Source organism: Cyrtonyx montezumae, unplaced genomic scaffold, assembly GCF_038088225.1.
Source record: "Cyrtonyx montezumae isolate F1298 unplaced genomic scaffold, pur_monq_1.0 scaffold_20, whole genome shotgun sequence".
Taxonomy (NCBI): domain Eukaryota; kingdom Metazoa; phylum Chordata; class Aves; order Galliformes; family Odontophoridae; genus Cyrtonyx; species Cyrtonyx montezumae.
The window spans coordinates 3,630,226-3,653,357 of record NW_027071937.1 but is presented as its reverse complement, the minus strand read 5'-3'; the positions used below and the strand labels follow the sequence as shown (position 1 = coordinate 3,653,357).

Genomic DNA, 23,132 nt, shown 5'->3' with positions numbered 1-23,132 from the left:
TTACTCAGTATTACTTCTCTTTTGTATTCCCTGATCCTATTAATCCTACTGTATATTTCTAGAGAGGAAATACTATGGTTGCTAATACACGTAGGCACTAAATATTTCCCTGATTTCCCTAAGTTCACCAGGTTTTCCACTGGCTAATGTATCTCAGTGATTATGGGCAGCATAATGCTATTTATTCCATCTCCATTAAAGGTTTCTTGATGTGAAAACTGAAAGCAAACATGCAGAGTCCTAGTTAAAGGTTAAGATACCACACTTGTGCTGTTATGTCCTGAACTAACATCTGTGGGAGGCTTGGTTTCACAAGTTTAACTTCTCAAATACAAAGCCCTTCGTTATTGCTTACCCAGTTGGTGAAACAGTGGGCAGCCTTGAAGGCACAAGTGCTGTCATCTCAGTTGCCACCACCAGATAGGAAATCAGAGAGACCCAGGAGAAGAATGTCATGCTGTTTTTTCTGGCAGACACGTGGTAAGTGTGCTGATAGCAGCAGTCCAGAACCCACCACAGTATGGTGAACTTCACAGTTTGCTGCTGCAGAGAACCAGTTTGTTATTTGTGCAGCTGGAAGCAAGGGCTACAGCAGACATAGCCTCAAAGCATTGGGAGTCACAGCAGAAGGGAGATTTGTAGTAAGAGTCTAAATTAACTGGAAGAAAAAGTTTGAGGTCTCAGTAAATAGAGGTGAAATGCTCCAAGAAGTCACCAGTACTGTTTGTTCTCAGCCCCCCTTTGAAGCTTTCTCTATCAGCCCTGTAAATGCACAAGCTACAGTTGCATTGTAAGTGTACAGTGACAAGGGAAAGGGTTTATCCTGTGACAGAGCTGTGGGATGGCTGCTCGTTCACTGCCACGCTGCTAAATGAGATCAGCAGAGCTGCTTTTCCCCACCTGGGTGGGTAAGCAGAACATGAGCTTGGCTCTACACACTGAGATTCCTGCTGTGCCTCGAGAAGATGGAGGAGTCTGAACGAGATAGAGTTCAGCATTCTCCTGGAAGTCCCCATCCAGGATGGCTTTTCACAGTTAAATGGAGGCCAGTGTGTCTGTACAGCAGTGTCTGCAGAGCTGTTTTCACTTCTGGTGGAGGAGCACCTTGTATCCACACTGTCAATCTGTGCTCACCCTTTGCTATACTCAGTTCTAACTCATACAAAGGACGCGTTAATAGTTTACACTGGAGATGTTTCCAGACCCTTGCTGTCAGCAGGAATATTCTTTTTCCACAGTTTTATTTTCTTACTGCTGATTCAGTTTTTAGTTCTCTTCGTTTGAGATGCCCAGCACTCCTGCTGCTCTGTCATCTGGGTAGGGACCTCAGCAGTGTCACAGCTGCCTCTGCATGACTAGCCAGTGCTGTTTTCACTGCTGCAACACAGCAGGCACGTGGGGCCCTGTACTAACATTAACTGCTTTACTCTGCAGAGCAGTAAACAGAGTAATTCCCTGCACTGTTGTAGGCTTCAGCTAAATCGTTCCAAGTGTGGGTATCTGAGTTGGAGTATCTCCATCACAAAGTGGAGACACTGCTGAGTGCCTACAGCAGGAGTTCCTGGGCCACGCCAGCCCTGTAGCATTCCTACTGAACACTACACATGGGAAGCCAGCCCTGAGAGGGAGAACCCCGAGAGCCATCCAAACAGAACTGTTCTCCCCTACGATTTTAATTTAATTGCTCTGCTAATCTAATGGACCTCTTCGTGCTACTTCAAATTCCATTCTGGGGTGTGAGGGTTGTAGCTGGCAGACCTCGTGGTCCAAGCTAAACAAAAAGCAAAGATGAGTTTTAATCTTTAGTTCCTCACCTTTTCCTTTGAGATTCAGCTCATGGGAGGGTCTGTCGAAGCTGCTGTGAATATCGATGCTATGTATATGGCACATTTTGTAAACGTGAAGCAAACCTGGATGAATGTTTTATATACTGCATTGTAATCCTGCTCCTTTTTTAATTCCAAATAAACAGAGAAAGAACTTGTTTGTAACGTCTGTATTTTAAGGGACTGACTTCTTGGGAGGGACACAGAGTGCCAAGAGGAAGATGACACGTGAAGCACCCAGTCCTTGAGCATAAGGCTTCACACTTAATGAAAGACTCACTTCCATATGGACTGCAGGGAGCAGCAAGTTTGAGCCCGTGCCTTTTGAAAGTCAGACTTCTCAGCTATGACATACGAAAGATTTGAAATGCAGGAGCTATAGGAAAGGTGAATGCAGAGCCAGGGGCTGTTTGTTTCAAGGGGGCCGTATGCTACAGACAGGCAGCTGTTGTGAATCTCTGACTGCTGTAACCCTGGGCCTCGTTTGTAGAACAAAAGGATAAATGATTTTTAGCCCAGGTCGCCTTAAGCAAGATAAAAAGATTAGCTCTTGATTTTTAATCTTTAAAGATAGGAGAAGGGAAAAGAAAGTTTTTGTTCTGCAGCTCTAAGAAAGCAGCTTGCTAGAGAAATGGGATAGGTGTGCCTCATTTAGTTAATTGTGAGAAATTATTTACAATGGAAACCATTTGGTTAAAACAGATAAGGAACGCTGAGCACTTTATGTCTGTAAACACCCAAATAACTGGGCTGGGGGTGAACAAGCACTATTCTCCTGTTATTACATAGAGAGGAAGGGAGATACAGGAAGTCTATAAGACATGACTTAGTGATGACTTCCATGGCTCTGGACAATGACTTCCCAGCTACAGCACTTGTAACTTTGACTCCTCGGTGCAAACTGGCTCGCTCTGATGCCACCTCGCATAGTGAGGAGCACACTCAGTTCTGTGAGAGCTTGTGCTGCCAAGGACCTTTCCATTGAAGCTGATTGCAGACTGAGTGGAATCCGGGACCTCACTAATAGCCATCCTGCCCTGCCCACTGTCAGTCACTGATGTGTGCTCCTGAGGTCACAGTCTACAGCTCGTACTAGGTGGAAGTAGAGGAAGGTCAGTAGAGTTCCTTACAGTGAGTCCCAAAGTGTTGTTACAGTCACTCATACAACTCTGGTGGTAAAGCCCTGGGTTCTTCACCACACTGCCCTTCCCTCCTCACCTGTGTAGGTTCAGCGCGTTCCTCAGCTCCCAAACCTCTGCATGGCAGTGCTCCAGATCTACAGTTACACTAAAGGAGCAGCTTTCTTTCAAGAAAGGGGTCTGACAATCACTTTCTCTTTTCTTCCATAGAAAGAAACTGTTCTTGTTGCAGAAAGAGGAGCATAACCCAGGAGAGCCTGCCTGTAGAGAGGAATAGACACTTTTCTGTATGAAGTAAGAGCAATACAGAAGTCACCTCCGAGGCTCTGTTTTGGCATCTGGACACAGATGAGCAGTGACAGGGTCAGAACTACAGTTTGCATCTCGGAGAAGCAGACCCTGAGGCATAGGAGCCTGCCAAGGCTGCTTTACCCTAAAACAAAAAACTTAAGGAACTGTAAGAATGCCTCCTCCTTTTCTTCCCTACAGTCATACAGCTCTACAACACCTCCCGAGTGGGTGCTGGCACCATCACCTGAGATGTATGCACCTGAGCCCTTAAAGGAAAGCTGAGAAACCAAGAAAGGCAGGGTCAATCTTACAAGGGGTCCCTGCAGAGGCAGTGCTGGAGGATTGGGTTTCCTACACAGAAGCACATGAAGGATCCACCTGTCTGGAGTGGGTGGATGTGAACCTGTGTGGAACAGCTGAACACATTCATCTCGTTGCTGAATTACATCATTAACAGCATAATATACTGAGTATAGCACAGCCTCCAAGCAGCCCTCCCTGCACAGTGTCTTTGGAAAACTGATAAAAGATGTCCTCTTCAGGACCAGGCACACCACGCAATAAGTAACGTCTGTTCCCTGCTGTGTCCCTACCACCTCCTCTTCACCCTGTTTCTCTCATTGCTTACCATTTGTTTTGCCAGAATAAGATGCTAATAAAATCAAGAACAGTTACCAAATTGGTTTTCCAGTGTTGCATTCCAATTATAAAAACCTAATTCCTCCTCCCATCCACTGAACCTTTTTGGTATTAACAGGCTTTACTATGCAAAGTGATGCAGGGGCTGTTTCGTTTACAGTAATTAAATGAATGTCAATTGTTTTAGTTGTTTCCGAGGGAGAGTTGTACACGAGTATTAGCATGTTCTGCTAACCCTTACGTTCTGCTCTTCAGGCCTGCTGCAAACCCTTGGGGGTTGACCATTGACCTGAGACTGCATAGCCAGACATGCCAAGTGCATCTCAATGAGACGAGCTCTTTTTCTCAGTTTCTATGGAACCAGCAGAGCGGAACTAATATAGCGTCCGCATATAGATGAAAGAATGAAGAGGAAAAAGGGCTTTACAGCTAAATTAATTAAGCAGATGTACCTGTCTAATTAAAGACCGGCCGTCCCTTTTGTACCCCAGCCGCAGTACAAACAGTATTTAAATACACTCTCTATCCATTTCATCTATCAAAATATTTAGTTGGAACATTGAGATGAAGGTGATATTAGCGAGATGAGCTTCCCATGTATTATTAATAGAAGGGCTCCCAATTATGCATGAATGCTACGGCGTATCTTCAGAGCAATAGCATAAAAAACAGCAGCCCAAACAGGTTACCAAGCAGCACATTTGTAACAGGTAAAACTTCTAAGTGCTCCAGCTCAGCTTTAAACAAGGCTTTGCAGTCATGCCCTGCGTGGCCGCTCCTGGCACGACCAGCTGGATTTCTCAGGGCAAGAGGCACAGAGAGCTCAACTCACGTTGCTGTGCCACAGCTTTCTTTGATTTCAAAAGTTACTTCTCCTGAGATTTTTAAGGCCACCTTCAAGTGTGGCAAATCCCCACTCATTAAACCCCCCAAAAGTTATAAGAATTCTGACCTTAAACTCACATCGTTCCCACCCCAAATAACACAGCTCAGTGGATGGCTTCCTTTTCTCTACAGGCGTGGGGAAGGATTTGAACACATACACCCTTCCAGCACTCCATATACACGATTAAAGACAGCAACAGAGACACACTTGACAGCAGTAGGAGTGGAGATGTCACAAAAGCAAAAGGCTCCTGGAGGAACGTGCTTCCTACCTCATCCCAGAGGCAAAGACTTCAAGGAGAACTTGGAGGCACCCCCACCCCCTGGTCAGGGGGAGTTCACACTCATGTACACAGCAGAAATAGGGTTATAATAAAGGCATCAAACTCAGTGCTTGCCTGAATCACAACAACAGATCACATTCCCTCCTTAGAAGCACTGAAGATGCCCATTCCCATAGGCAGACTCCAGCTAACAGTGCCATACTTCTCACCAAAGATTTTCTAGTTAAGAAAGGCTTATCTGAATCTTGATGGCAATGTGATCCAAGCAGAGCAGAACAACCTGGCACCCACCGTCCCAGCCAAGGCCACAGGAAATTAGATGGGATAGCTGCTGCAGAGCCTCTGACACAGGCTGAGAGCCCTGCTCCATGCAGAGAACAGAATGTGGTAACCTAGCTGCTCAGGCAGCTCGTTATGCCCTTAATTGACTTCAAAAGGTGATGAACCTGCTACTAGTTTTTTATGGCTCTAAATACTGCCTCCTGTACTGAGTGTTTCTGCCTGGTGGTGTGACTGCAGTGGGTCGCAGGGAGGGTTGGGGCAGCCATGCAGGGACCATCCCAATGCTGCTTTGCCAGAAGATTTTAAGCAAGTTGAGTTAACGAGGGAATAAAACACACAGCACATCTAACAGCTTTAATATTGCAAGTTAGCTCCATGGGTATCATGTGGTTAAGACAAAACTGCTAATTACTCAATCACAGAGTCAGGAAAGGGTATTTGAATCAAACAGGAGCTTCCTTAGCTGCAGCCCTTCATACTTGGGATCACAAAACAAAAGCTGAACAAACAAAAATCCCTGAAAGCTCTGTACTTCACCTTGGTGAGCTCTGAATCTAACACTGCTTGGCTGAATTCCTGCTTCCCTGCCAATCTGCCACTTCAGTGCCTGGATCCAAGCATCACAGGGAAAAATTTAAAACCAACTATCCAAGAAATCATCCTGACTTAATTAAGAGCATTTAATTTTTTTTTGTTTTGCATGGGAGGGGCTTAATGATACAGCTTTCTATAAACTCAAAGATAGGATGCGGATCTTGATCAGCATTGACATGAAAGGCGTCTTCATAAAAGTCCTCCAGATCCTTGATGTTCCTGTGATAGATGTCCACGCGTTTTTCAATGTTTTCCTCCTTGTCCTTGGGGTTCTGCTTGAGACGGGCCTGGATGTTCGGAGTGGGTGCTGGTCTGAGTGTCATGTGGTATCTGCAGAGGAGATAGAGACACCACCTCTTCAGCTCTGCTTGAGGACACAGCAGCCACTGCCTGAGTAACTCCATGGTTTTCCCTGTTTTAGTTCACTTCTGGTCTACGTTGGATATTTTGGGGTAAGTGGGCAAGTTACCTGGCATTCCTTGCTCTCACTAATGCCAGATACTCAAGAACCAAGAGGTACTATTGAGAGTGGTACTCAGACTGCTGCTAGTGTCCATATGCTTCCCATCAGGTACAGAGGAACCCCTGTCCTGTGCCCAATGCTGCAAATTCAGAAGCACTTCTGGATCTGCTCCATTTCCACTCCCCAGATAACCAGCTTTACCTGCAACCTTTGATTCCTACCTGTGTCTATTTCTGGGAGGATAAAAGGTAGAATGTAATTCTTGGTATCTTTTTACAGTAGCTGGAGATAAAAAGAGCTTGATTCGCTCTGAGGTAGATTTTAGTTACCTCTGATTTCCAAAATGCCAGAATTTGGCTGTCCTGGACCCCAGCTGTGGGTTCACTACTCAGCAGTCCTCAGCAGGCAGAGAATTTCCACCCGGCCTGCTCTGCCCAGACTGCTGACACCAGAAGTACTCAGACAACAATTCTGCATTGCCAGAGGCTCCCAGCAATTGCTAAAAGCTCTTTTGCAAACACGTATTTAAATTTTCTGCCACAGTAATTTTGCTTCTGATCATCTCCTGCGCCCTTTGCCTCGGATGTCACAGAAACAGTGCATCTGTAGTAAAGCCAATTTTCCTGAAACTGTTGGGACAGATGCCAAAAGAAGGAGGAAAGCAGGACCTCTGCACAGAACTGAGTTACAGCTCCAGGTGGTACCACAGTGTGGGAACAAAATTCATTCCACATGAGGATTATTTAGGACACAGCTGAAGGCCACCCACCCTCCTCACCGCACTGCAGCCAGTGGTGCAGCTTTAATATAACGATGGGGATTAGACACAGCATCTAAAACAATTCAATTCACAATGAATTTGGAAGGAATAAAACCCAGACTTTGGAAGAAGGAAGCGTGTTAACTGGAGCAGATACCAAACAGGCTAATCCTAATGATAAGAAATGCAAAGACGTGTGAATGATTTGCTTCGTCCTGTTCATTTCTTCTGAACAACTGCATCGCTTATTACTAAAACAAAGAGAACACTTACTGCAAATAACTGCTGCTGTCACCAGCTAATGTTGCACCTAGAGTGAGATGTCTGAATAATCACACTGCTTTGGCACAAACCCAGTATTTAGGGCCTTCTGTTTGAGGGACTGATACAACAGGAGGCATTGACGTGTTAAGAATGTACAACGGTGCTGCACCACTTAGGTGTGGGGATATCCATAATAATAATAATAATAATATCCATAATAATATATATTTATTATCCATTTGAGATAATAAAACAGAGCACAAGTGACAGCTGGAATTGCAGCCCTACTTCTAGCAGAGATGTAGGGTGGTCCCCCAAAACAAAAGGGTGGAGCAGACAGTAACCTGAGGTCACCAGTGAAACGAGGCCACGTGAGTGCCCGTGAGACAAACCACCATATCTGAGCACCACATCTTACACTGACTCTGGGACTCAAACAAGTTTGCTCTGCTGGGTGGGAAATGTATTAATATCTCACGGTAGACAAAACCATCACAGCAGCTGGGGAAGTAAAACGCAGCAAGATTTCCATCTTTCCCAGCTGGAAAGCCTTCAAAATTCCCATGGGAATGTCTGAAAACCATCTGCATTTAGGCTAGGTTTCAGACATCTTCCCTCAGCATTATTTTTACCGACCAATTTAGTTGCCATTACAATGTTAGGAACGGAGCGACTTGCTGCTGTACCTTTCAGTCTGTGGGATTTTAAAATGCCCTGCTCTGTGGAGAGGAGAACAGGAACAGATGGGTGAGCTGGTACTCGAGTAGCTATGAAAATTTTAACTTTTCTTTTAAGGAATCCCTGAACATGAGTACAATATTCCTGAGCTTCCTTAGATTTCTATGAAGTCTACTCGCTGCTTTCATCTTGCTGGCAGCCTTAAAAAAAAAACGTTAAACATGAGATATTAGTGCTAACCTTTCCCCTGTGACTGGATCAATCCTCCGCTGAGACAGGCGTTCAATGATGGATTCGTAAGGAAGACTGAAGAAAAATACCCTATGGAGAACATAATGAGTGAGAGCATTAACATCCCGAGAACAGCGACCTTCGGAGCAGGAGTTAATCCTCACCCTAATGGAACAGGACACACAGACATGGAAATGCCCATTATGCATTAGTTTATCAGAAGGCAGTAGTATATGCACAGACTCTTCTGTGGTTCCTCTCCCATCCTGTTGAATGTCCCAGCTAGGAGAGCAGTTATTGCGTTTCAAAGGCAGGAGTGAATGGCACAGTGCAGTGACAGAGCTTAGCAGACGCCCGTGCTGGGGCACAGAAGTCAGCACGGAGTGGCACGACCCCCACTGACAACCAGCCTTGCTGCTAAGGTGAAAGATTACTGCTTGGTTTTAAGATCAAAATCTCCAATTCCCATTGAGTCTAAGCAAGACACAGTTGCTCAGCACCCTAAAACATCCGACTTGCAGTGTCAGGGGGCAGGATTCATGCTGTGAACAGAGCATGGGATGAGACTGCCCAGCTCTTTTCATTTGTCTCACATGAGAGCCCTGATCCTGAATCAAGAATGCACAACCAGAATGCAATACACATTGCTATGGAGCCCAGCCACACTGTTGTGCCCTCCCCACAGGGACCCCTCATTGGCAGGTTGGCTCCACACAATGGTTCTGTCCTTTTTATATTCTGGTTCAAAAACTCTTCAGCAGAAAATCGTCAATGAATTCTCATAGTGAGACTGAGTGGATGTGTGCCCTCAGGCTGGGGGGGGTCCCACAGTCATTGGAAGAGACCAGGGAACAAAGCACATCAGGACAAAGGTCCCATCTAATGGTTTAGTTAGAGCAAAACAAGAAGTAATGCTTCCCTTGAAAACTGATGAAAACAAACTTTTACCAACTGAACAAGGCCCAAAGGCTGTAAGTACATCTTTCTTTATCATACACCTTCTCCTGCTGCTGCCTTCAAGGCCCAACATCCTACTTTGGCTGTCTGCCTCTCGCAGTGATGCAGCATGCTTTAGACATTCACCAAAGGAATATTTTACACTGACTGGGTGGGATCAGATCAGATGAAAGGCTGAGCTTTGCCTCGGCATGCACAGAGCAGATTACTAGAATCCTTTGTAGGATTTAAAGTTATGAAAATCATCTCTCTTTTCAAATGTTTACAGATAATGACTTCCTTTCACACTGCGGTAACAAAACAACAGCCAGGAATAAAACATTCAAGATCTCAGAGATTCCAAAGACAGGAAGAGAACAGCAGTTTCAACACTCTTTTATCCCATACACTCTTAACATTTTGTTTTTCTTTGTTTCCGTTGCCCAACAATGGCACAAAAACGTGATTGTCAGAACAGGTAACATCTGATGATGTATCTCGAGATGAATATTCTAGCAGAGAGGAACAACACTTATACAGTCATGATAATTGATACGGCTCCCCATTATATTCTGAAGTAAACAAAAACACTAAAGGATTATAACCTGGCGTATCAAGAAAGCTTGTCGTAATTCATAGTTACCAACTCAGGAAGTATTATGGTGTTTGAAACAGAAGAGCCTAAAAAACTCCACTTAAAAAGCTGCCAACAAAATGAACTCTGAAAGCCTTGTCTGAGATTCCCTTCTTTTCTACACGAGATGCTTCTTATTATCCAGTCTGGTGTCACCATTAAAGAGAAGTGTCGGGGGAAGATGTGGGAGAGTACAGACATTGCTGCTAATACGGATTTCTTTTTTCCCCTGATGCATCGTAACGAAGCGCACGCAGAGCATGCAGTGCAAACTCCTGGTGTGGCCCAGTGCAAGGTGGGACCCCACGGCCCCAGAGGTGGAGCACAGCTGGAGCACAGCTGGCACTGCAGGACTGGCTGCGTGATGCCCCTCCAAAGCAGGAAAAGAAGGGGAAAAAGAGCAGAGCTATCCGGGAGATTTTAAACACTCTCAATTGGAAAGCGTTCTTATCGTTATGAAGGAGACACATACTGCACAGTGTTATGCCCCAGGAGGTCACTCTCACGAGTAAACCCTATTCACACACACTCACAGAGTGTTGGCCTTTGGGTATTTCTTGAGCCTCAAGCTGTCCAGGTAATGCCTTTGCTGGATTTCTCTTGGAAATACTCTGAGGGAGAGGGCTGCATCCATGACCCCAACCCATCCACGATGGCTCAGAGCTGTAACAGGAGCTGCTCCTGGCTCAGAGCTTGGCTCCTTCCACATACAATGCTTTGTTTTTTTCTCCACATAAATGCATCCTCTGTAAAGCTCACGTTAGGAATCAGCCAGGCTTTGTATGTTGTAATGTGTCACAACTTCTATCAAGGGGAAATATGAAACAGATGTCATCAGAATCGGTAGACAGGGAGGCAAGGAAACACAGCCTCATATCAAAGGATACTACATTATACTGCTCGATTAGCATCTAGCACAGCTTCTCTTTCAGAGTTGGCAAGCTGTTAGTTCAGCTCTGCAACAGGTGAATAACGTCAATCAGCAGCAGTGCAAGGTGTGCTCTGGGATGGGCTGGGCACAGACCTTCTAGGAATCCTCCCAGCTGAACCACAAGCTCAGCTCCCCGCCTGGGGACAACCCCAAACCATCAGCACCCAGTTACAGATTGTTGTTTTTGGAGTGTAAGTTGACAGGAGCACTCAACCCAAACCTAGCACTGAGTGGACTTGCTGCTGCCAGATGCAGGGGTGAACCAAGCGACTCATAAGCAAAGCTCTGTCCTCTCTCCTTTGTTCTCCCTCCCAGGAGAGGGATGGGAGAGAACGTCCAGTCCCACCAGCTGTCTTACACAGACAATAAAACCAGGAACAAATGTCAAAGGAAAGGAATCTTCTGTCGAATTGTTGCCCATTTCCCACTGTACTTGGTGATCGCTAAGTCCTTTCCAACCTAAGCCATCCCATGGTTGTTCCATTCTACTTGTCTAATCTATTGCAGCTCTCAGATACATTGGAGAGATTAAGCTCCAATAGATTAATAATGTTCATGACACCTTCTCTGTGCATGTAGTCAAAGGCCCTGTTATGAGAACTTTCTGCCTTTGGATGATGATGAAACACATGGGGCCTCCAACAGCTGGAATATAATGCTGTTTTCCTACCAGCCATCTGCTTTTCCAGAACGGTGTTTCAATCACTTCTGGCTTTCCAGCATTGCCACTGGGGCATCCTGATGGCTTTCCTTTGCAAACAGAGAGAAGGTAAAGGTATGGATGGCAGAGGTTTTGCTTCGAGTGTGATCACGAGATGTTTTTGGAGAAACATGTCACAGCCATGCAGTAAGTGAAGGAAGCATTTCTGGCCTGCACAGCAGCATTCTCCCAATCCTGAGCGATGTATTTGTTCCAGATGGCAACCTAGTTAACCCAAGTTATTAACAACTGACAGTGCCGAGAGTTGACCTCGGGAGAATTTTTTTGGTGGTGGTTTTCCTGCTTTGTGGCTATAATGTCACAGCCTCAAAGCACGTACAACAGAAAAATGTGTTGCCAATAAATATATATATGTGTGTATGTTGTACGTCTGAATCTAACACCACTGAGCTGGGGTTTAGGGCACACTTCTCTTCCCCAGGTGGGTCCTGAGAGCTGCCTCCCAGGATGGCCCCACTGCCCCTCCAACTGCCTTCACAGCCATGAGGAGCAAAGCTCTGCCCATAGGCCACGACCTTCCACGGGTCTTGGTCCTGTAACGTAAGCATAGCTGCGCTGTGGGGCTGAGCTGGAGGAACGATGCAGATGTTGACTGTTCTGGACCTGGAGCTTTTTACTTCGGTTGGATTCTCATTGGCATTTCCTGTTACCTGGAGTTACTCTGGACTGACATCAGTGGAGGGGAACCCGAAGCTAAGCCCTTTTTGTAAACATACTGCCTGTGAAATCTGACCCACACCACTAAATCTAATTGAATTCATACCTTGTCTACATTTAAGGACGTAAAGAGATTTCAACACAATATCTGAGAATCTTCAACCCACAGTCTTGACTCCCTAACTGGCATTTAAAAACAGGCACTGCTGACTTGCCTGTGGCTGTGCGAAGGCCAGAGCAGCCCTTGCAAGAAAGTTGGGATGCTTGAATAAAAAAAAAAAAGCCAACAACAACAGAAAAAAAACACACCAAAAGCGCAGCACTGGGCCACTTCTAATGCAGCATTTAAACTTTTGAGTTGAAACTGCAACTTTAAAAATAGTAAAGCTATTAATCTTTCCCTTATTTTCTTGACTCCTATATATCTTCTCCCGTGCAGGCAGGTACCAGCTGCCAGACTCCCATTCTTCACGCTCTGCACTCCGCAAAAAAAGAGGCCCCTGCTGGCCAATTCTTGTTTAAAATTGTGCATAATTGATAGTGGCAAATCTACCCCAGCTGTGTCTAAAACCTCTCCAGGGGCAAGAAAAACACTCTCTGTGACTGTCATTAACTACTAAATTAGCAAGTGCTCCTGGCAGTTTACAACATACCACATCAGTCTGCTTTTCTTTAAATAAAAAAGGGGGAAAAAAAAGGAATGTGAAGATGAGATGGCCGTGTGATCTCAAAGTTACGTCAAACTTTGCTGGCAGAACTTTGACAGAACCCCCAGTTAAACAGGAGCAAAAGACAGTGGAAAGAGTGAGTGGGAGAAAGAGCAAAAGGGAGAGGAAGGAGAGGGAAGGGCCCCAAAACTATGCTCGTTTTTAGGCAGACAAATAGAAAATGCTAAGATCAAGGCTAGAAAATGGAGACTTAGATAGGGTGTGATACATCTTTGACAATCTGGAGATATTAACACAACATTATCTGATGCTATAGCATAATTTCCTGTGGAAGGGAACTCACCCAGAGGACTTTGTTCTGGCAGCACGATGGCTACAAACCTTGTATTTGAATAATGTGGCCGGTTCAGTCGAGATACAAGTACAATCCTTATTGCAAAGAAGGGTTTTTCTGGGGTAGCACCACTGAGTTTTCACAACCATACGGCAGATCAGGTTAGTGATTCAAGACAAGAAGCAAAAAGAAATTCATATTTGAATCTAAGTGACTCCTCTCAGCTAAAACCATGGTCATCTTGTCTTTATTGATGTTTTAGCCAGACACCACACTTGGATCATTCAGTTCCCCTTTAGAATGTTCCCTTTCCTGTAGTACAGACACACCTTGAGCCTGAAACCTTGGCTAAGCTGCCTCTCGAGAGTCCAGGCACAGGACTCTGTGCACATCCTATTCCATAATTACATTCTGGATCTCCAAACTCCCTTGTAGAGACTGGTTACGTAGATCTCACCTACCTTTTCCGCTGTTGTGTTCAGCTTCCTCTCAATATAGCTATGAACCAGGTATTCTGCCCATGGGTACCCAGACTACAAATGATCTTCTGAGGAGGAACTACCGACTGAATGTAGATCTTAATTTACCTCCTACCCTAAATACTGCTTCTGCATCTCTCTGAAATGGATGAAATGAACCTTATCTCTTATTTATGGAAGGAGATGTTGGGAGGTTTTATTCACAAATGTCTTTCAAGTTCCAGGATCTCTTCTGATGAAGGATGCTTAGTTCAATTTTGGGAAGTAATTTCACCCTCTAGGTTTGGACCATGAGGGAAAACACAGTGCATGAAGAGTAAAGCACAGGTTAATCAGCAGAAGCGTTTTGCTCGTTGAGCTCCGACAATGACTCATTTGAGGACAAGCTATTTCCAGACATGGGATCCTCCTTTTCAAATGGATGCATTTCTGTAGGATAACTCCGAAAGGCAGCTAAGTGGGCCACAATTCCCCAGACGTGGCTTCCAGCCAGGGGAGAGAGACAAACATCATCCTTCGGAGCTGCAGATGTTCCCTTCAGAGGTGCTCAGCCCCCAGCAGCAGCAGGGATGTGTTCCCTGGTGCAGCCCACCCTCCAGACATCGCAGCATCTCCGCAGGTGCCACATGGCTCATGCCACTGGAGTGGGTGCAGCAGGGCAGAATGATGGGCTGGGTCTTTAGCTGGGAAAAAGCACACTGCTCATCTACTGTGCAGATGTACACCCAGAGCCATCCCATGCAGGAAAAGCTGCTGGCTGTGTAAACATTACATCAACACAGTGAAAGCACGCACGTACAGAGCAAATGCTTTCACACAAGGGCTTCCGTGTGTTTTAAAAGCTTCTCTTGAGAAGGCAGTATTAACTCTTTCCATATGCACTAAGTGGCTTGCCTCCATTCAAATCTGCTTTACGGTTCTCCCCTCATTTTCATTCTTCACTTCCTTACTCTCAGCTGTTATTCGAGCATCTTTGCACTCCGCCTGGAGTTCATTCCAGCGGTGCTTTATGAATCACAGAATAAGATGGCAGCCAGCACTGCCTCGGAGTAACGTGGCTGCCACAATTTCCACCATCCGTGAGGTTACTCAGATCCATCTCCGATAATCGAAAGCCTCTGCAGCCCCGGAGGCCCACGGTCAGGAGCCTGAATCCACTCCCCTCAGAGCACTCCCGTTTCCTCAGATGCCTGCAGCCCTCCCCTACATTAATTACTTTCTGCTGAGTAAATTTTAACTCCTGGGTTAAGCACTTGGAAACTCATATCAGAAGCGATGCCTTCGCTGCCTGTCTGCAGCTTTCCTCTGCTACCTACTGCTTCTAAAAAGCACTTTTCTTCCTTAATAGTTCTCTTCCTTCTAAATAAACGGAATCAGATTTATAGCAAATGATGTTTAATCTTAAACGTTCTCATGAAAAGCTACATCGGAGTCCCTCCACTCCACCATTTATACACAAACTTCTGTTGTTGGCAGGATATTTGGTATATGAGATAAATTAAAGAACCGACACCAAAAACAGTATGATTTGGGGGCAAGGGGAGGGAATAAAAGAATGGATTATTATGTGTCATTTTATATGTGTGTCAAAGGAAACCAATTTCATAATAGGGAATAAAAATTCCCTGTTTAAATACTGTCAAATAAATCCTCAAATGCAATAGGGTTCACTTCTGGGGAAAAGAAAACTAAATCTGATTAAATATTAATGCGGCGTAGTATTAATTAAGAGAGAAAAAAGTCCATCAAGAGAACCCCAATATGTTTACTGTGTCCCCAGGAAGCTGGAAAATTTCACAATCAAGTGTGTAAATGTTCTAAAAAAGGGTCCTGAATATTTTATGAATATTTGTCATAAAACAGAAATAATAACCACTGTGCAGAGCTATTAGAATTAATATTTATGCTGCCCGCCATGAAATATTCATGGGGACAGAGAAAGGGGGGCCCGTAAGACAAGAATTAATTTACATTGGGCTTGGTTTACCCGCTGGCTTGATGTTTAAAGACGGGTTGACAAGGCTCCATATGAATCCGTCAGTCACTTGCAGCGGTAGGTGGGGTGAAGGCAGGGGGAGGCGGGGGGAAGCGGGTCCAGGCTGCTGACAGCTCACAGATTGAGTTTCTGACAGCCCTTAAAAAACCTAAACGGCCCCCCACCTTTTTTTCCTTCTTCCATTGCCCAAGGCGCTCTGTACTGCCACCGTTCATCCGATCTCCCCTTCCATCTGCTGAAATTAAGGAATTAATGAGCGCTATACGCTTTACAGCGGGCCCCAGGAATGTTTACTGGTGATTAAATTATAATGCAGCCAAGCTGTATAATTCATGAACCAATTAAAGGAAGTGTTAGTTGATTTGATGGGAAGAGGACGTACAAAAAGCATTTAACTAATAGGGAACCGTGGGCTGCCGGGCGCTTTGGCTTTCTCGGATTACGCGGCTAATTGCTCTGCTTTATAGGGCTGTCACAGATAGCCATACATATTTCATTGTTCTCAAATACTTCAATTGTTTGCTTTCGTGTTGCTGCTGTAATATGTAGAAGCCCAGCCAAACTTCAGTGTAGTTAAAGCACTACTCTGCAAAAGCAGGTTGCCTCGAGAGGAGGGGACGAGAGGGGCAGGAGGAGAAGGCTGGCTGACAAAGGAGAAACTTAAAGCCACAGAGTTAAATGTCACTCAGCAATTACATGATTAAAAGGTGCAACATATGATAGTCTTTTGTTTTACAACTTTTTGGACACTAATATTCTATGCTGACTTCACCACAGAGAAAATATTGGTAAACTAAGCTGTGTTTTTGTTTTCAGTACTGAGGAGTAGCAGAAATAGGTGGAGAGAGAAATATGTCCAAAAAAAATCCAGCAGGGAGGAGCTTGATTGCTGCAGTTATTGAGAATAATACAGCGTGTTTTAACTTACAGGGGTTGATATTCTAAAATACTGAGAGATGAAGGAGGCTGCTTTCCCACCTGGGAAAACACTCAGTGTCTAACACAGCCATGCTTGGGGTTCATGCCAACAGATTCAGCTTATTGCCCAAAGAATGGGAGGTTTGGCATTACTGCCATTTCACAAAGCCCTCTCCCAGGCCGATAGTGTGAGGGGTCAGATGGAAGAGGACTGCCAGTCAGTCGGGGCGCTCCTGTCCTCAGTCACCCACAGGCATGGTCCTATGGCAGTGAAACCCCCAACCCACACCCAGAAGTACATGTACTGCTGGAGAGGTCGGGGGAAGAATGCCACAGATAGATGCCCTACACTGTGGTCAGCTCTTGAAATCTATTGAATGAAGAGCAGGGTGGGTTAATACAATATTTCTGCAGCCCAGAACTGCAGACTGAACTTGTACAGGTCCCTCATCAGACATATCATCACCCACCTGAGGTGTGGTAATTCTTGACTCCCTTTCTAAATTAGAGCCTTATATTTCAACGTGTTGTACAGATACCAACTGAACAATGATCAAAACATCCTATTCTATAAAGCTGATCATCAAAAGCCAACAAAACCTACAAATACACAACAACAAAAAAACCCCAATCCCTGAATTTCCCAAACATCCATCCCCTCCTGCAGTGCCTCTCCCCATCGCATGCCCCACACCAAAGCACAGGGCATCGAGTCCCCTCTCTGAACCTATGGGCTCCAGAGAACCCAAGGATGCGCACCAATCTGCCAAAAGTAAAACCACACCATTTTAAGAAAGGTTTTGTTAGGGAGGAACAGCCAACAGCTGGTGCTCAGGATTACTCTTTAAAATGTGCCAGCTTCCATTGGCATACCAGTGACGAACCATCTCCCAGCCAAGAGCCACAACATTAAACTAATAAAATCTATCTCTGTCCCTCACTTCTGCTGGCATCGTTCTGTTCTGAGCAAGAGCTACATCAGCAAAGCAGAGTACTTTTGCAGTCCAGTGCAAGGTAAGACACTTAAGGGTCAGTGAGCACTTTTTCTAAAAAGCAGAATGGCTCCAAAGAGTACCTAGCAGAATCACCTTCTTTATGAGGAACTACTAGATAATGTCCATTTGTTCTTAGCTTCTGGATTAATAAATGCAAAGCTTAGGCTTAAGACATTAATAGGCGTCCTCTGAAACAAGGGAAGGTGATGCCAGTTGCACAGTATAAGAACTTGCCATTAACCCACCATGTGGTGGCATGAACTGAAAACAGAATTGCCTGCTCTAGAAAATAGAAAGGTTAAATTTTTTGTGAGAATAAACTCACTCGAGCAAGCAGTGCCTAGGATCAGGAATCTGTTAGACACGGCTGAAAGTCAGTACGCGACATCGTATTATTAATTATTATTAATCCACTGCTGGATTAATATAGCTCTGCAATTTCCAAAAGACAATTAAATACACCGAGGACAGCATTTGTGTGTGAGCCCTTGGAGAGAAATGGGGTGAATTCACACCCTTGTCCCAGAAGCAGAGAACTGCACCAGTGTGGGCCTTACGATGGGGAAAAGCGGAGGTGAGATGGGGGCCTAGAAACCACGTTCTGCCCATGATTACTAACAGGAAACGTCAAAACTTGGCAATGTCAAGAAATCCAGCACAAAGTATTTTCTTTGTTGCTTTTGAAGTACCCTGGATACAATCAATCACACAGAAAAAAAACTTCTCTGTTTTGGTTCAATGTGGAAAGGGTTATTTGCATTTCAATATGTTCAGCTTATCCTGCCAATAAAAACATGGAATCATGAAGAAGAGATCAGGCCACTGGAGTGAAAAACAAGAGATGACATCCTGCAGACCTTTCAGATAAAACAGCTCCTTGCTTGTAACATTTCTGTTGACGTCCCAATATTTCTGAATGATTGGGTTTTCAAATGAGATCAGTCAGCATGCAAATGAGGAAACAGGATCAAGACATCTCCAATATCTGATTGGGTAGAGAAATTATCAAAAGACCCTTTTTTCATATCAAATTTCCATCACAAAAGGTCAAACTTTCAACTCCCATTACTTTTGCTAACTGCATTTCACTGTGCCTGCCAGTTCATTGCTGCTGCTGTTTTCAGAGGAAAAAAGAGAAGTAGGGAATGATAACATCTTCTCACACATCTGTCATCCGGGGTGGACAAATATTTTCTAATCTTACTCTATTTTTCGCTACAGCCCTCAAAAATCCCTGTGGCCAAAGCATCGCTTCTCGCCTCGTTAAGCCATTCCTAGGTTGGTTTTATTTTTCTTACCAGTTCTCTAATTTTTGAGCCTACAGACTGAGTGCTTGTTCTACAATTTGATCATTTAAAATACTTTTCAATGTGTGATTTTCTAAGAACACATTCCTCGTGTCGCTGGTCGGGATTGATGCCTAGGTACTCAAGCAATGAACGTTCTAAAAATGCCAAAAGACAGAGAGGCTGTGAGCACTGCTTTCCCTGAAACCCTCACAGTGGAGCATCAAACAGATGAAGACATCAGTAGGAAGTGCAGGACTCGATGTATTTGTTGCTACTGGTCCCATAAAAAAAAATCTCCCTCAACATTATTATCACTGTAACATATATAACGCATCAGATTAGTACCTAGAGATTTCTGCTCCTCTGATTTTCTCTGTTCTTCTTATTACTCAACAACTAAATGTTTCACAAAGCCATTTCCTACAGAAATATTTATGTTCCCAAATGTTTATTGGCCCCTCTATCATGATCAAGCTTTTATGAGCACTCCACACAGAACCCTGAATTAAATACATAATTCCTCATCTATCGGATCTTGGCTTGATACTGCGTTCGTCTATTTTATACAGCAAGGCATTGTAGTGAACTGCACAATGCCTTACAGAAAAACTAATTTGTACAGTAAAGATATTTCTATCCAACACTGACTGTGCGGGTTAGTGATTACAGAAAGATAATGAGAAGCAGGACGATGTAGGGTTTAAATTCCAGCACTCATTTATTGTGCTAGGTTTCCTGAGCAACCTTTTTAGGTAATCTTAACACAATTGTGGAGATTGGGCTCTGAGCCATCACTGGAAGGAGAGGGAAGGTGCTCCTTGTAAATACTGGACAAGCATTTTGCCCTCACTTGCTCCACATCACACAGGTGTCTGCAGCCACAGAGTCACTCTCCCTCAGTCAGTGTTTCAGTGGGACTTTCTTCTTGCTGGCAGCGGCTAGTTGCAGGAACAGATCAGACATAGCCAGCTCAGGAGCTGCTCTCTCAGTCTGCGTCCTTTTTATTTGACTTTCCACTTTTCTTCTCCTTATGACCAAAAGTGCCTGTGCTGATTTATTAATGTTTCTAACTATCTGGTAAACCAAGCTTTTGGCCTCCATATCACATCTGATCAAGGGAACACTCTCAACTTCTTGGTATTCAACCAATTTCAGACCCAGAACAAAGGGAGACCATGTGAATGTAGGTTCTCTGACAGCAAAATAATAGTGATAGCATTTTATCCATAGGTCTTTACTCGTTACAGATCCCTTACTACTGAAACACTAATCATCGTGCCATCTCAACGGATAAAGGTCACTCTCTGAAAGGTTAAAATTGGCAGTGTTCTCTTTCTGCCTGGAACAAGTTTGGTCAAAGGTCATTCCAGGATGAACTGGTGTCCTAGCCAGTAGGCAAGGGCTGGAGTTCACATGATTTAATAATGGGCCCTTCAAAGCACTAGAAAAAAAATCTACCAACATCTGTTGACTGGAAGGTGTATTTGACATGTGGGTACCTTCAGAACTAAGGTGAGGATTTCTAAGAAAGAAGAGCCACGTAGCAAGCAGCTCAGCTCTCCCTTGGAATGATTAATGCAGGCAACTTTTAAACAAAGTGGGTTTTCTTCATCCAAAGGATACTGCAGTTCAAACAAAACTGTCTGAATCTGTTGTGAATTACAACGTGTTTGGAATTAACAAGACAAGCTGACACCTAAAGGAAAGGAAAAGACAGATTTTTATACTTACTACAGTTTTAAATAATAATAATGAAAAAAAAAATCCCATTTCTTAAAAGGCCCAACAACATTGCACAACTCTTTGTACCTAGAAATAAATTGAAGGTAAGGGCACTCACCTTCACTTGTGTTTTGTTCTTACCAGGAAAATCTGAACAGCTAAAAGTTGATTGTTATTTGCTCCCTGATACAACAGAGGATCCCTTCCAACATCACACAAACAAGTGCTTCTACAAAATCAAACCACCCAGCTCTTCCAAGAGCAAAACTCGAGGACTGTATCATCATTAAGGGTTCCCAGAATACACTGTTCTTGGAACTGTATGAATTCACTGGCACAGCCCCACTTGGTGCACCACGTAGGAATTAGGCATATTTAGAATTATGGGACATTCACTGGGCATTTTCATAACGGTGTGGGGCTGGACCCAAATGAGTTCTGGGGAGGCTTCCAGGAAAGAGCTTACACAGCCATTATCATAAATCATCCCAGAACATCAACAGTGACACAGAATCTTTCAATAAAAAAAAATACGGCCCTTCTTTCAGAAGGACTGCCACATGCCATTTCTTTTAGGTAATCAGATAGCTGTTAATTAATAAACCTGTCAGGTGAATCGTCCTGCTCTGGTCATCATTATCCATTCTGTAACATAATCCTACTATCATCGCCGCTATCCACCCCATAGCTTCCAGCTCAATTAACTTAATGCTATGCAAATGAGCGGCTCTCCTCATCATTAGCTTATAGCCCACAAATGTTAATAACATAATTGGGCCTTCAACAGGGTAATTAGACACGATTTCTTCCATTAGTCTTACAAGGCTAATTATTGTTGATAGGAGAGAGGGGATGAGTCCCAGTGCTGCATGCAAAGAGGGGCATCTGGTTAAAGCAAATATAGACAAAACATCAACAAGGTAAAACAAGCGTTGAGATCTATAGCAGGGTCAGGTAGGGGTGGGAGAAAGGAAGATGGCATGGTTAGGAACTGCTGCAGAAATTCTCTGCAAGGCAGGAACTAAAAACAAATTTTCAGCCTGAATAGTGAGCATTCCTACACTTAGCAGTCGAACAACACAAGGCTTAATAAATCTGAGGGAGCTACTCTCAACTTTTTGCAGACAGAACAACTTGGAAGCTGTACTGACTCAACTTCCGTTACTTGTAAGGCATATATACAGAGGGATACAGACGAGACCTTAAGTCCTGAATCTGGTCTAGACTTCCCCTGTAGTTACGTCCATTGGGATGAAAGCCAAGGACGTGCTCCCGATCTGGCTGTATCAATGTGCTCTCATCCACAGCAGTTAGGGTTACAAAATTATAGCAATTTTGCCTTACTCATGACTCAGCTCTGACAGTTCAGTGGTGTACAGGAAACACAGCCAAGAAAAATATATGTCAACCTGAAAAGACCCAAAGACTCAAGGGGCTGAGGGGCCATGAGATCTCCTTATTCTGTTTCTCTTCTCTTCAACTCTGGGGCAAATTCATAGCCAATACAAATCCTTTGATTTCACTGCAAGTACATAAGGAGGAATTCTTATACACTTGGCCTGAAAATCAGTTTGAATTACGTTCACAAAATTAGCAGCATTTCTGGGAAGATTAAATCAAACAACTTTTTTTTTAAGCTGTCATTCCGTGGTCTTTTGAGAGTTGTATCAGAAGAACAAATCCCTCTCTGGATCATGGCAGTGCACATCAATGGGATATCTATAGGGATTCATATCAAAACAATCCTACAATACAATTTTTTATTTTATTTATTTCTGACCATATGCAAAGATCGACACTGGTCTTACTGAGCTCAAAAATACAGCAACTGTTAGAAAAGGAGAAGAAAGAAGCCTCTGTGGGACAGATGAGAGCCTTACTCAAAATGTATTTCAGGCCTCACAGAGGACAGACTTTAGTAATGCACAAATATGTAAACTTAATGCATTTAGGGACAGAAATTATCATCCTTACATAGCACAAAAACGCTGGGTCTCCACTTACAGCTGAGACAATTTAAGTGGGAAGTCAATTTAAGTGATGGTGATTAATACATTTATGTGACTGCACATGATCCAGACCAATAGAATTAGATCCACTGCATCTGTCAGACTTAGGGGATCATTCCAACACCTCTCCTGCAGGATAAGCTATGACACTATTCAGCTCTGCTCTCTTAAATTGCCCTGCACTTGCTAAATTTACTAACTAGAAAATTCTGAGCAAATATCTTGTTCCAAGGCAAACAGCAGTAAATCCACTGATGTTTTAATGAAGATTACACTTTCTAATCCTCATGGTAATGACAAACTAGTCTCCATTCAATATGCAATATTACTTGACAGTTTTAATCACCCAAGCCGTATTACATTTGCTACAGACTGATGCACTTGTCTTCCCAGATCTTCAGCATGGAGAATCTAAGCAAAAGCAGCACAATGCCAGTTCTGCCTGTGGATTCAGCTTGGTCCAGTGCTGCCAGCCACACTAGCTGAGAAACAGTTTATTCTGGGATT

General features: G+C 44.0%; 2 protein-coding genes across 4 annotated transcripts in view; one reads left to right on the top strand and one right to left on the bottom strand.

Moving 5' to 3' along the window:
• GTF3C4 (general transcription factor IIIC subunit 4) overlaps window positions 1-23,132 on the top strand; it is a 151,904-nt gene that overhangs the window by 8,078 nt on the left and 120,694 nt on the right. The gene's annotated exons all lie outside the window — the stretch shown is intronic.
• AK8 (adenylate kinase 8) overlaps window positions 5,686-23,132 on the bottom strand; it is a 61,595-nt gene continuing 44,148 nt past the window's right edge. The window contains exons 12-13 of one of the 3 annotated variants that reach the window (XM_065737486.1): window positions 8,346-8,426; window positions 5,686-6,270 (exon numbers count right to left, since the gene is read on the bottom strand). In XM_065737486.1, the coding sequence (XP_065593558.1) occupies window positions 6,027-6,270; window positions 8,346-8,426 (325 nt within the window). In that variant the 3' untranslated portion in view covers window positions 5,686-6,026. Of the gene's footprint in view, window positions 6,271-8,345; window positions 8,427-15,108; window positions 15,928-23,132 lie in introns of those variants that run through there. The other 2 variants (XM_065737487.1, XM_065737488.1) reach the window with 2 other exon arrangements.